This window comes from Lissotriton vulgaris, chromosome 11, assembly GCF_964263255.1.
Source record: "Lissotriton vulgaris chromosome 11, aLisVul1.2, whole genome shotgun sequence".
Lineage (NCBI taxonomy): Eukaryota > Metazoa > Chordata > Amphibia > Caudata > Salamandridae > Lissotriton > Lissotriton vulgaris.
This window is the reverse complement of record NC_141699.1, coordinates 407,225,156-407,239,337: the sequence shown is the minus strand read 5'-3', so window position 1 is coordinate 407,239,337 and position 14,182 is coordinate 407,225,156. Positions and strand designations below refer to the sequence as shown.

The 14,182-nt window shown below is 44.7% G+C and overlaps 1 protein-coding gene across 1 annotated transcript in view; it reads right to left on the bottom strand.

Moving 5' to 3' along the window:
- LOC147679890 (uncharacterized) overlaps window positions 1-13,599 on the bottom strand; it is a 36,827-nt gene extending 23,228 nt beyond the window's left edge. Inside the window, exon 1 of the mRNA XM_086943453.1 lies at window positions 13,328-13,599. Within this exon, the coding sequence (XP_086799579.1) occupies window positions 13,328-13,466 (139 nt within the window). The 5' untranslated portion in view covers window positions 13,467-13,599. The remainder of the gene's footprint in view (window positions 1-13,327) is intronic.
- Between the last annotated feature and the right edge of the window lie 583 nt (window positions 13,600-14,182).

Sequence of the window (14,182 nt, the reverse complement as noted above, 5' to 3'; positions counted from 1 at the left end):
AAACATCTTACTGCTGTCTCACAAAACCTCGACCTGCACCAACACAAAGCTGCACGTGGTACAAAGACAAGCACACCGCCCTTGAACAAATAATTATAACAGTGGAAGCACTGCAAAGAATCCGAAAAACATGGGCTCAGTTTATTCAAAGGCCCATAGACGATAGGCCCTGGTACCTTGCCGATCTTATTATCCACAACTTCTTTTCAGACACTTTTTTTGGTTCAAGTAAGCCACACTATCACCTTTACGATTCTACCACCCATGACCCAGAGGCCTCGGCTCATCGAAGACTTCCCCACTTCGGAACTCAGTAGTAACAAGGATTAAAGCAAGCTGTATAATTAAGACAGTCCCAGTAATCATAAAATAAAAGCACAAACGATTTACTTCTGTAAATAAAGTACAATAAAAAAAAGAAACCTTAGAGGACATGTTTCCAAAACGGCAACACTTCTTTAATGACTCAGTGCATCTAAAACAAGCTGGAGGCGGCTCTGGCGCAGCACGTCGTCTTCTGGAGACGTGCGAGTTCACAGAGCATAATCTGCTCGTGCACAGGCCAGTAGCCGCTCGTTCACAGCTCTATCTCCCTTGCCAGTTAGCACAGTGACTATAGAACTTGCGCTGGCGGGAGCGCTTCGCGCTCCAACACCAGCTCGACCTAAAAAGGAGGAGACATTGACTTTCAAACTATAAGTATGTAACTAGGCTGTGGATCCATGCATGGTCTTGTTTATATTGCAACCATTATAATTTGTGACTTGAAAAAGATGCCAAAACCTAAACAACAGAAAGAAGCATATCTACTCAATGGATAAAGAAGAAGCTACAAAAGTAATAGTTACCATTCCCTATGCCTACACCAACACAATGGACTAAGATGTTCTGATGGGAAGGCTAAAAGAGTGAGCTTGCTCTAAAGTTGATGTTTATCTCCTCAAACTATGCAAACAAACACAGATCGGGTCAATGCAATCAAAGACGTTCAGTGTCTTGTGCACTGTGTCAAGTGGGTTATAGCTGCTAATCAATATGTAGGTTCACCCTTTAGTTCAACAAAAGTATCAGCCCCTCCTAAAAAATAATGTACACCAACAACACCCAATTCCACTGCTAGTAGGAATGTCAGCCAGGGAACATGGATAACACCTCAAGATAAATGCTTAATCTCAGGAAGCTTAAATGCTCTCCCTATCTTACTCCTATTTGTTCGTTCAGTTTGTATAACAACCTAATGTGTAGGTTCAGGGTTCCTCTTTCCTGGTGTTAGCCTCATCTCTAGCTTTTTCACAGATGCTGCTAGACCTAGCTGAAGCCTCTCTGATCACAGTGTTTCTAGTGTTCTCATTCACTCTATGCTGGATTTGACTTGATTTTTAGTGAGACAAGTAGTGTTGATTCAATTATGTGCATTAATGTTTGACACATATATGTTTCTCTTTGAGCTTCCTTAAAGACTATGTGCTTTTTGATGAACCACAATTATGCCTCATTTCCACTAAACAATAACAGTTCTCAGAAACCAATAATCATGAAAAGTCTATGCCAAGGAGCTCGCTCAAATGATTCCTCCTAGACAGACAAGGATACAGATTTCCCCAGTGCCTGGGTTGTAGTAGACCAGTGGCCTTATGGTAATATGGACAACTGACTGATGTATACTCATGCCAACTACTCAAACTAAAGTTAGAGCTTTGCAATTACTGCTCTAGATAATTAGTATAACGAACACTAGCAAAAGCTCTAAGAAACATTTCTGGCAAATTATATATAGCCTGAGCAAAAAATGTGTCTGCTGTTCACGTAACTTAAAAGATTGGTGAAAGCATATTTCTTGAAGCTTTAATTTCCATGAATATGAACTCGAATTACATAGAAAATAGATTCCTGGGGTTTAGAACAAATTACATATTTGCAAACTACTGGGTGAAATGGTCAATCCCTAGTAGAGACCCAATAGCACTTGCCATCAAAATAGAGATGCCTTAAAAATAAAAACTCACAAGTCCTTCCAGGTTAGAAGTTGCCCACAGATGGATTACGTATTATAAACCTGGTATAAATTGAAACATGTTTGAGTCTGCTGTTGGGTTTGTTTGATGGCGGCTCAGCAATTTTCGATAAGAAACAGTCATGTTCTATTCAACACCAATCTGTTGCTCCTCCAGTTAATGCTATAGTGAAGAGTTGGCAACCTGTATTTTTAGGTCTCTCCTGAGCCAGCGCTTGCGAGACATTTAGTAGCTGCTTTAAAAGTGCTATCTTGCCAGCCACCAGCTTTTTATTACACATATAAGCACGCGCTACGTGCACACAGCTGTCATCTGGCTTTTGAGCGCACGCGGGTGAATCCCCTCCCCTACCCCCCCACTCCCTACTCATCAGCTTTATTTTCACTTTCGCGCGTGTAAATCCCCTCCCCTTCTTCCCGCTACTTTTACTTGTTTTGCTTTAATAATCGGGAGACCCGCCTGAGTAATGGCAAGTAGTATGCTCCTGGAGCTTAGCTTACAGGTCGCTGACAGACCCTGACTTTTCCACCCTCTCGGCGTGCCATGAGGCGCACTCCCTTACACTGTCCCATCTAATAAATTAACACCAGAGGCCAAGAGGCATCATCTTCTGGCTCCGGTCAGCGTACCTGCCTACAACAGTGCCGGATCTTGAGCGGCTGGTCCATAGATTGCATCAACACCTGTGTGAGACTTTCCGGGGCAGACGTGGGAAGGTCCTTACTCTTCCAGAGCAGTAGGGCGGTCTCTTTGGGGTCGGGGTGGGTGGGTATTGTTGTTTCACCAACTGCTTGATTCACTACAAGGACTACCTCAAACACATTCCTAGACCGCCCCCTGGCTTGTCAATCAGAGTAAACACCAGCTTTCCCATTACCTCCCCTTGCCTTCGCATATCTGCGTTGGTGAGAGTAAGTCGGTGACAGGAGCACTGCAGAAGCAATCGGATGTTGGAGGATATCTTTGGAATACAGTAGGTAAGGCGATCTGTAGGGAACATGGGGAGAGTTTTCATTCATATTTAGTCTGCTGAATGTTTTACTGTGTGCCTTACGTTTGTTCCGAATGATTTGGCATGTTGTGAAATCAGTTCTCTTGTGAAGCATCTGTAGCGATTGGTCACATGTAGTGACTATATATTTTTTGCACATACAACCGACTTACAGCAGTACTGGTTTAGGGTGACCACTACACTCCGTATAGTCACAGATACAGTGTTTCCAGATCCATTAATCACAGCATTCATTTGTAAGTGAAGCCAAGGCTATAACAGAGATTGCAGACAAGGTCCACGAACACATTGTACCGCTGCGTGCTCTGACAATCTGAAACTATTTACACAGATCTCAGATTAATTAAAGACTGTATACTGGTATATGAAGTGATCTGCAGGTCACGAGTTTGAATTGCGGCAAGGCCAACTCAGTCTTCCGTATTGGAGAGTCTGAAACAGAGTACAAATAAATCTGGCAATAGTAACACCTTTTAATTGGAAAAGCATTAAAGGGCTTATGAGAAGTGACTCTTATGATGACATCTATCCTAAGTATATCTTTAAATCTATGTAGTGCTTCATACTCTGACAAGGCTGTAAAGCACTCTGATTAACCAGGAGCTATAAGAAATTACTCTAGTCAGGATGATTGATATCAGTGTTATAGAGTATATTTTTGAATGTATATAGTGCCTGTGACAAGGCCGCAAGGCGCTATGATTTCCATACATTTCCAGGCACTCGTCAAGTGCATTGTTGAAAGGTGTGGCTGGCTGCCTAGAGCCCCAAAGCCACCCCCCCCCCACCTGAGATCTTGCCTCTGCCAGTGCAAGGCTTTGAAGCCAGGGTTGATCCAGAGGGCGCTAGAACTAGAGATCTGCTTTAGGGTGACTAGGTTTCCCAGATTTGCCCTAACAGCCCCGGATTTTCACCTGCTGTCCTGGCAAATTTCAGGAAATATAGCTTCTGTCCCGGTTATTAGAGAGGGGCGATTGAAAACTGTGGGAGGAGATGTTTTTACTTTACAAAGCAGGAATAGTTAGCAGTTGTTTCAAGAAAGCAATTTTATTAACAGGCAAGCTACTGGGTTTAAAAATCGCATTTTATGTATGTTCTGTCTGTTCTGTAATTCTCTGCTGAGGAGCGCTGTCATTCTGAGCCCTCGTTTGAAGTAAAACTGTAGTCCTTCTATTGTCATGAAATGTCACGGTTTTTGGCTTTAGAATTCTATTCACCCTGCTTTGGTGGCAGATGCAGAGTTTATGATGAAGAATAAGTGGTCCAGTGCACTGGGGAAATGATATTGTATCTGCCTTCTTCTTAAAATAAATATTAGCACAAATTGCACATGTTTGTAACGTTCCTTTGGATATCTTATCTGCCTTCCCTTAAAAACAAGCATTGGCATAGCCAATGGGTCTCGCCTTTGGGACCTTATAAGTGTTTAGCCATACAAGAGTTGATGTTGTTGCACCAAGGACATTGTGCTGCATAACTAAATACTTATAAGGTCCCAAAAGCGAGACCTATTGGCTATGCCAATGCTTGTTTTTTTATGGCACAGCTAAAATACAAGTCTTTTTTCTGAATATGCAATGTACTGCAAATCACGAGGTTAGTGGTAAACAATAGAAAATTAGACTTACAACTTTTGTTCAGGAAGAACATAAAGAATTCAATAATGGCATTAAATTAGTGTTTGTTGTTGAACTGAAAACGATATTCCATGATGAATATGCTGGTGCATTAATCATTTTAATGCATCATTTTTGGCAGGTGAAAAACTAGTTAAGAAAATGCAGCTTTGCTAGTTTCAATTATTTCCTATATTGGCCCTACTCTTTTCTCTGATCAACAGCTTGAGCCTCTGCTATAGCTGTTAAATCCCTTGCAAAAGAGGTGGGAGAAAGTGGGTGTACTGTGTCCCCACCCACTATATACTGGGAGAGACTTCGCCCCTTAGGTAGAAGCACAGGAAGGTACTGAGAGGTAATAGTCAAGTCACCTTTTGACTCACCGACGCGTGCCCTCGTGTTTTCTAGACTATGGTATCTCATACACTTAAAATATGACTTTAAAGTATTTTAAACTCTCCATCTCACTTGCATCTTCCTCTCTCTTTGAGAATGGCCTAGCAAGAGGTTGCCTCTAGAGCGCCTAACTTTTGGCTGCATCTCTATAAACTGCATTTTCTTTGGAAAAGCCCAAAATTAGGAAGCGACAGTAGAACAGATAATGTCAGTTAAAGGCTTCCTCATTAAAGTAATCGCAAATTATAGTACGTTGAAACTAATAGGACTAATGTGCTATTGTGAAACTAAGCCCTTCCCAGAATGCTAAAAGATAGGCCAAGCATAGCCTGGGGTGTTGTCTTTATCGCCTCCACTTGGCTGTTGATTCATCTGCAGCAGTGAGACACTAGTTGTATATGCCAGAATAGATCTGAGCCAGATCATTATTGTGGGAGCAGAGCACAGAACGCTGCTTTACTCCAGGATCATTGGTAGAAAAACATGTAGGGTTGTTTTCTCTCTCTTCTCACCATGTCTGACTTTCTCCTGCTTTCTACCCTAACTCTGGTGAGGTACTACAGGTCCTCAACAAAAGGGGGGAGCTTGAACTAAGCAAAACCAGTTCGTTTGGGTGTGAAAGGTGGTCAATTAATAGTGAAGAGAGCAGATCAGAATATTGAGAGCTATAAGTTTATTGTATGTAATTCCCCATCTATGTACCTCGATATGGTATATGACGATATGCAACATTATGATTTTTACCTTTAAGTATTTGCAGCCAAGTCCATAATGGTGCTGCGTCGGTTTCTTTTTTTATTTTGTTTTGGTAACGAGTTGAACTCATCATCACATCATACACAAGCTTATAGAATCAGAAGATATATCACATAGTACAAAATCAACATAACAAATACCTCTGACTGATTGACTCTCTTTGTTACATAATGCTGACATATAACAAAAAGATCCCATACCCTTCTATTATCCCTGTACCTTACAGTTTCCTTGCTTCTAAAGGAAAAACAATCACACTGTGGTTCTACCCTATTAATGTATGTATCCTAATCATTGTAGCATTATCTATCTGAGCAGTCCATTTATTTTTGTGAAAATTCTGATAATACATCCAATTCTATTTCAGGACAGGAGGCTCCGATTATGCTAGTCTCATTTCTTTATTGAAATGCCCAGCAGCCAAGTAAAAAACCACATTACCCAGAAATACTTGGGTGATAACCATAGAGTCTTGCACTATAAATGGACATGTAGACAATCCCACTTCCTCTTTCTTTGCTGCTCCGCAGCCAGTTAAGTGCTCTTACCTTACTATTGTTGTATTTGCGCTTTAATGTGCTTGTATTGCTGCATTGTGTGTGCCTTATAGTGCGCTCTGCTTGCGCTTTTCGCCGCGTTGAGTTTTCAAAGTTCCGTTTTCATTTTCGGCATCACGCGGCTGGGAGCGAGGGTTCTCCTTCCAGGGGCCGGGCGCTTCGTGCCTGTGCTCTTTTCCAGTTTTGTGGAGTGGATTTAGGGGGCCTCGCGCGAGCTATCCTGTTTCCTGAAGGCAGCCGGTTTTCACGCATGCGCGCTCTTGCATTTCCGGCGCTCCGTGTTTACATTTCACTGGAGATTCACTGACAGACGTCTTTCACGACGTTATCGCCCACAGCCTTCAGATTTAACCCCTTTTGACGCCGGAGTCTGGCAAAAGTCTCCGGCTGTAACAATTTGCATAGGCTTTGCCTAGAGTGACGTTTTTTGTGGCAGTGAGCCCTCCCTCCACTCTTTATTTATATTTTGTCTGTAGTTTTTTTCTACAGTTTGGCTTACTGTGAGGGTTTTTTCACTCCCCTTTGAATTTGCCTTATATTTATTTTCCTTACTCATTTGTGGGCTTAATTTTCACGAACCTCGTGCATCATGAGTGAATTCTATTATGAGGAAGAATTTGATGAGGAGGCTCCTGACACCATGGAGCAGAATCTTGTGGAGGCTTTAGACCGGGGGGTCCAGCACTCCATGAATAAGGTCCTTGTACGTGCTATAACGCCTCTAAAGTGGCACTTGACTAAGTATGCCAGACAGCAAGGTTGGGTCCCTTTAGCCAAGAGGTCTTCTTCCTCTTCTCCTGGTAATCCGCATGCTTCGGACTTCAGGAAGTTGGCGCAGTCCTTGTCCTCTGCCAAGCCTGCAACTATTGTGGAGGATGACGAGAGTGATGAACAGCAATCCTCTTCGTCCTCGGACCCCGCTCCTCCCCCTCCCAAGAAGAAAAAATGTAAGGAGCATTTTGTCGATGCATCATCACACCCTCCAGTGCTTACTTTTGAGCCGGCGGACATTGTCCATCCCCAGTCCACGGCTTGGCTTCCATCCCCAGCAGTGACGGAATACGTCCAACAACACATTCGTCAGCCATTCGAGAAGGAGGTACGTGCCCGCCTCCGTTCCGAATGCCCACGACCCGATTTGGCAGACCACCTGGCAGAGACCCCTGAGGTGGACCCCACCATGACAACATATTTGCGCAAATTTGCGAAGGATCCGAAAAAGGGTCTCGACAGATCTTGGAGGGCTTGCCAAGACAAGGTTTTAGATCTATTGGGGCCCCTCACCAAGATGTTAGACCTTGGCTTTCTGGCGAAGAGTACGAACAGGAGGGTTGACCCTGATGAACTCATTCAATGGGCTCAACGCGCCATTTGCCAGTTGGGTAATGCCAACTGTGCGCTCTCTAGCGAGCGGCGCCGCTCCATCTTACTTAAGCTAGACCCTAAGCTGGCAGAATTGGCGACATCTGAGTCGGGCCCTGCGGCTCAGGGTCTGCTTTTCGGACAACCATTTTTAAAAGAGTTGACCAACTTCGTCAATACCTTCAGTGGCCTGGATAAGGCACAGGCATCTCTGCGCCGGACCTTTCGTCCGGTTTTCAACAGGGCCGGAAGAAGTAGGGGACGTTCCTCCGGCCGTGGTCAACAACAGCCCTCCCAGAGGGGGTATCAGTCCCAGCGTGGAGGCCAGCAGGATTCGGGCTATACCCAGCGCTCCAACTTCTATCCATCACGAAAAGGCCGTGGCCAGTATAAAAAAAGGACGTGCTGGTGGCTCCTTCGGCGGATATCACGATTCCACCACTTCAGGTGAGAATTCTTCATGCATGCAGTGTTGTTCTGGGGGGGCAGGATTCGCCTTTTTCTAGAGAACTGGCGCTCAATCTCCAGCGATGCATGGGTGCTGGAGACGGTTCAGGGTTTCAAACTAGAGTTTTATCAGCCTGTTCGTCAGTCCCATCCTCCCTTTCCTCTCCATTTTTCAAAGCAAAGTCAAGAGTTCATCACAGAGGAACTCAAATCTCTAGAGCTGAAAGGGGCAATTGTGCCGACAGTGCGCCACCCTCGGGGCTGTGCCAGCTCAATCTTCCTGGTGGAGAAGAAGGGAGGGCGATCGAGGTTGGTCCTCAATCTGAAAGAGTTCAATGCAGGAGTGGTTTACCGCCACTTCAAGATGGAGGGCATCCATCTGTTGAGGGATCTCCTGAGGGAACGAGATTGGATGGTCCGTCTGGACCTCAAAGATGCTTACCTCTCTGTTCCGATTTTTCCGCCCCATTGCCACTTTCTTCAGTTTCAGTGGCTGGGTATTTGGTATCAATATCGGGTTCTACCCTTCGGCCTTTCGTCAGCACCATGGTGCTTCACGAAACTGTTGCGTCCAGTTGTGGAGTCCCTCCGCAGTCGCGGAGTCCGCTTGATCATCTATTTGGACGACATCCTCCTGCTGGCGGATTGTCCGGTCAAGCTTATGACTCACCTGAAGTGAACCGTCGACCTTCTTCAGTCTCTGGGGCTTTTAGTGAATGTTCCCAAATCTGTGCTTCATCCTACTCAGGTGATAGATTTCTTGGGGTTCCAAATCAATTCCCTCTCGTGCCAACTTCTGTTACCTCGTCAGAAGATTCGATACATCAAGCGGGAATTGAGTTCCGTTATCTCGAGTCCGACAGTGTCATTGAGATCATTAGCACGAGTTGTCGGTCTTTTAGCGTCTTCCCTGCAGGCGATATTTCCGGCTCCGCTGCATTAACGAGCATTGCAGCGCCTGAAGATTCAACATCTTCAGAAGGGCCTTCGTTATTCCGACCACATTCCTCTGTCGGAGGAAGCGAAGTCGGAAATGACGTGGTGGTTGAATCACATGGAGCCCTGGAACGGCAGGGCCCTCTTCGGATCCTCTCCGGAGATTGTGATCGAGTCGGATGCCAGTCGTTGGGGCTGGGGAGCCCGCTGCGGCTCGGTCACGACGGGGGGACGATGGTCCCCACAGGAACTTTCTCTCCACATCAATTGTTTGGAGTTACTGGCGGGATCGTTCGCGATCAAGTGTCTGTCTCCTCTTCAGTCCCGCTGCTGCATACTTCTCCAGGTGGACAATGTATCAGCAGTCCGTTACATCAACAAGCTCGGAGGGACTCGTTCGAGGTTGTTGGCGGAGATAGCCAAGGAGTTTTGGCATTATTTTCTGCACAACAAGATCACAGTTATTGCGGAATACCTTCCGGGTTGTCGCAATATTGTGGCGGATTGTAACTCCAGGTATCTGAGGGATTTCAGCGACTGGAGACTCCATCCGCGGGTGTTTCGACAACTTCTACGGACTTGGGGCCCTTGTCAGATCGACCTCTTTGCGTCCCGGCTCAACGCCCAACTTCCCCGGTTCTTCAGTTGGAGACCGGATCTGGAGGCTCTGGCAACGGATGCTTTCCTTCACCCGTGGCCGTCCTCCCTTTGCTATGCGTTTCCCCCGTTTATGATGATCCCCAGGGTTCTGGCCTATGCGACACGTTTTCAGGCGGAGTTAATTCTGATTACTCCTCTGTGGCGGGCTCAACCGTGGTTCCCTGTTCTCCTGGAAATGGCTTGTGCATTGCCATTTCTTCTGCCTCTGAAGCGGATCTAACAGGAGATTCCGCTTCCCCTGATTCAGTCAGGCTCTCTCCTTCTCCTGGCGTGGCGGATTTCGGGGAACGTTGGGCAGTGTCAGGCCTTTCTGCGGACGCTACCAGATTCCTCAGCAACGCCTGGGCCCCAGCTACTCACAAACGTTACAGAGGTTCATGGAAACGTTGGAGTGATTGGTGTGCTCAACGGCAAGTTGATCCGACATCAGCAGATGTCTCTTTGATAGTCAATTTTTTGGCTTCTTTGTCTTCAGCTTCTGGTTTGGCGTACCGTACAGTCAACAATTTCCGTTCCGCAATTTCGGCGGACCATCTTCCTATTGATGGGAAACCTGTGGAGAGCATCCTCTGGTATCTAAGATCCTTAAGGGTATTCGTATGGCTGTTCCTCCACGTCCCAAATATGTTTTGTTATGGGACGTTTCGGTTGTCTTACGTTTTTTGGAAGGCTGGCCGGTGAATTCTTTGCTATCTCGAAAACAACTCTCGGCCAAGCTTACTATGTTGCTGTGTTTGCTTTCCTGCAAACGGATTTCAGATGTCCGTGCATTAGACCTTGCCGGACGCAGTTTCACTCCGGAAGGGGTTACATTTCGCCTTTCCAGGCGCACCAAAACTAATACTGAGATTATTTCTTATCCTTCTTTTCCGGCTCGTCCCAACCTTTGTGTGGTCCAATGCCTTAAAGATTATGAGGTGAGTACTTCGCTTCTTCGATCTGATATGCAAGGTCAATTGTTGATTGCATTGCAAAAGCCCTTCCGCCCCGTTGCTCCTGCTACTTTAGCTCGCTGGGTACGGTGGCTTATGAGGGAGGCGGGCATTGATGTTTCTGTATTTGGTGCTCATTCTGCACGTGGGGCCATGGCCTCTAAAGCTTTTTCATTGGGTGTCACCTTGGGGGACATTATGAAAGCGGCTGATTGGTCAACAGATTCTGTATTTAAGACTTTTTACTTTAAGCCTGTTGTTACTGTTGCTTCTGTGGTGTTGGATGAGCTTTAAACAAGCATAATCGGAGCCTCCTGTCCTGAAATACAATTCAAAATTTGCTAACATTCGTGACAAGAATTTTCAATTCTATTAAGGACTAGGAGGCGAGAATTATCCCACCCGTGGTCTATACATTGTGTTTACTGACAAATGTTTATGCATTATTCTGTTACAACAGTATCTATTGCCTTGTCTTATTTCCCACCCTTGTTTCGACATGTTCCTGTTTATACTGGACGTGCATTACGGCTTTGTGTCTTTTTTCAGGCTCTGACCCCAAGTGATGCGTCTCCGGTGCGACGTAGAACTGCCTGTTTTCTTCTTTGAAGATAGTTCCTGTTTTCTGCCTTCGGCTGTTGTGGTTTTGGACCTTCCGTCAGTTTCCCTGGACTGGGGTTTGCTATTGCATTGACTCTTTTGAACTGTTTGCTGTTTCCTGGATTCTCCTCACCAAAGAAAGAGGAAGTGGGATTGTCTACATGTCCATTTATAGTGCAAGACTCTATGGTTATCACCCAAGTGTTTCTGGGTAATGTGTTTTTTTACTTGGCTGCTGGGCATTTCAATAAAGAAATGAGACTAGCATAATCCTCGCCTCCTAGTCCTTAATAGAATTGAAAATTCTTGTCACGAATGTTAGCAAATTTTGAATTCTTATGTAATTAATTGCCTGCACCTGTGTTTATTCTCTAGCTCATATACATTTTGTTACTTGGGAAAACCTGGCGGAAAAGGCGGTGCCGTTTTTGGCTACCAATGTGTAGTTATCACTGACCTTGCAACTAAAGTTGAGTGAAAGCACATGCGTCTTACTGACTTGGGTCTAACTACCAAATGACCAGTGCTTCCAAACAAAATTGTAAGCAGATCTAGGTTTCCAAACATCTCTTCTCGAAACTGTGGAATTCATTCTAAAATTCATTTACGCTACAGCCCTATCATGTGTGCCCAGTTTGCGGGCTTGTAATATCTAAGGCATTGTTCCGAGATATTCGGGTTTCTACTGTGAAAAAGAGTCGGATATAATATGCTTGCCACGGAGCATACAGTTGCGTTCTCCTAAAAACAGCGCCTCGGAAACCTGTTATTTTGTGCTCAGAAGCTTTGCACTAAGAATCAAGATTCATTTTGGATGACGTTTCTTGTTCCGATTTATAATTTTTTTTAAACACAGATTTGCTTATATCATTATGGAGTTAATGTTCAAGAGGCTTATATAAGCGACCCACTGGTCAATTCCTGGCTGAATTAGATGATAACATCAACCTGTGTATCGTTACTCTATAAAATCATCCTATTCTTTCAGATTGACCGTTGTTTGGACTTAATGGGAAGTGATTGCACGTCTATATAACTGCATTACAGCGGGGCAAAGAAACCAGGAAATATGCAGAAAATAACATGGAGTTGCGCATAATCAACCAACGAGCTTATAAAAGCGTGAAACATAGAGGCAGGTCGGTAGCTCCAGACTGTGCAATGGACCGAACACAGGTTTGAGAGCAGATCCTAACTTCTTGCACTTCAGGAAATACCTGAAAACCGGTCTAAACAAGATGACCTGCAACTGAAAACTAGAAGAACAGAGGCATCAATTTAATGCCAAATAAGAGAGGTCCGCGCTGAGTTTGCTTAGACTAACATCTGCCTCTGTTTACATCATGCTTTCTTAAAATATCAGAAGCCCTCAGATTAAAATAAATAAATAAATAAATTACACTAAAATTGGAGCGTGAAAGGGCAAGGTAAGAGTTGGCTAAAACGTTGAAGCCGATAAGACGTGTAAGTGGATAACGTACACGGCTAAGGCGAGAACACAACTTTCAGTGTGTGAAACAATAAAAAGAAAGGGGTAGTGGTAGTGCACTGTTTGTTGTAAAATAAACGGCTCAGGTTTGCAGTGAACAAATCAGTGACAATGGCAGGGTTTATCAATCATGTAATCTACGTGCACTGCGTTGAGCACGATCAAGAATGTTAAGAGCCAGAGAAGGGCGGTCGGGTGAAATTGAGGTAGGGTTCGGTCCTAAAGTGCAACAGGGTGGAGAATGTATCTTTTTTACTCCCCCTCCATCCCCCAAAATAGTAATCTCAGCATTTACCTACTTTCGGTCTTTTGGTCATTAGTACCACCTCATTGTCCACTCACAAGATTACTCTTCCCCCCACACTTGAGATTCACCAAGTCCCCAAACAATAACCAACGCCGCCAAATGAATAACAAGGGAAACCATCAGAGAACCATACATATATATTGAGACCCCCCCCCCCCCTTTCTCAAAGACACAGCATAACCTGATCTCTATCTCTATTTCACCCCCTACCGTCCTATCCAGCCCCGCCCAGTTCTACTTACCGCCTGAGTTCCCAATGGCCAGGACCCCGCTTAATAACACAATTACCACCAGGAGACGCATCGTTATCATGGAGACCAGCTGCAAACAGCAAACATTAATATGCAGACACTTCCGCATGCCGCCCAGGCTCATGCGCATGCTCCTGCAACCGTCGAAAAAAAGGGCGGACTAACCGGTAACACAAACAGCTGTGACCATCTTGGGAGAGGCAAAGCCCAAGAACCGTGGGTCGCGTGACAGATGGAAGAGGATTTGAACGTAACTTTATTACATTTACGAACAGGGCCGTACCACACATCAATATATATACTTAAATAAAAAAGAATATAATTCTTTTTGCCTTATTGTTCGTTCCTACTATGTATCAAACAACTAAATCCTGTACTTTTGTTTACTTCGCAGTGTACAAGCTTGTAGTACACATTTTTCATTTAAATGTCATTTATTTTCCTTTCATAGCACTTACTAGCACCGTTCGGGGCAAAATCTTTCAAATATACAATGATCTTACTGTAGAGTTCTGGGGCGAAGGCCTTGCCTGACACGGGCACACAGGGTTTGCCGTTAGTGGCCAGATACATACTGAGAGACAAAGAGACGTTTCACACAGCACGTAGCGGGAAAAAGGTTAATCAGAAATGTGATGATGTAATGTTTTTAAATATCGTTGGGCCATGATAATACCTAACGGTTATGTTTGCTTAAACTTTTAGTGATGCCCCTGAAGAAGGGCTGTAAAGTAAGCCCGAAATGCATTGGGACAAAGAAGAATCGCTAAAGATTTGTTTTAAAGTACGGGCATACGACAGCAAGAGGCTTGCGCACAGCTGCCACGTAAAAGCACTGATACTTTT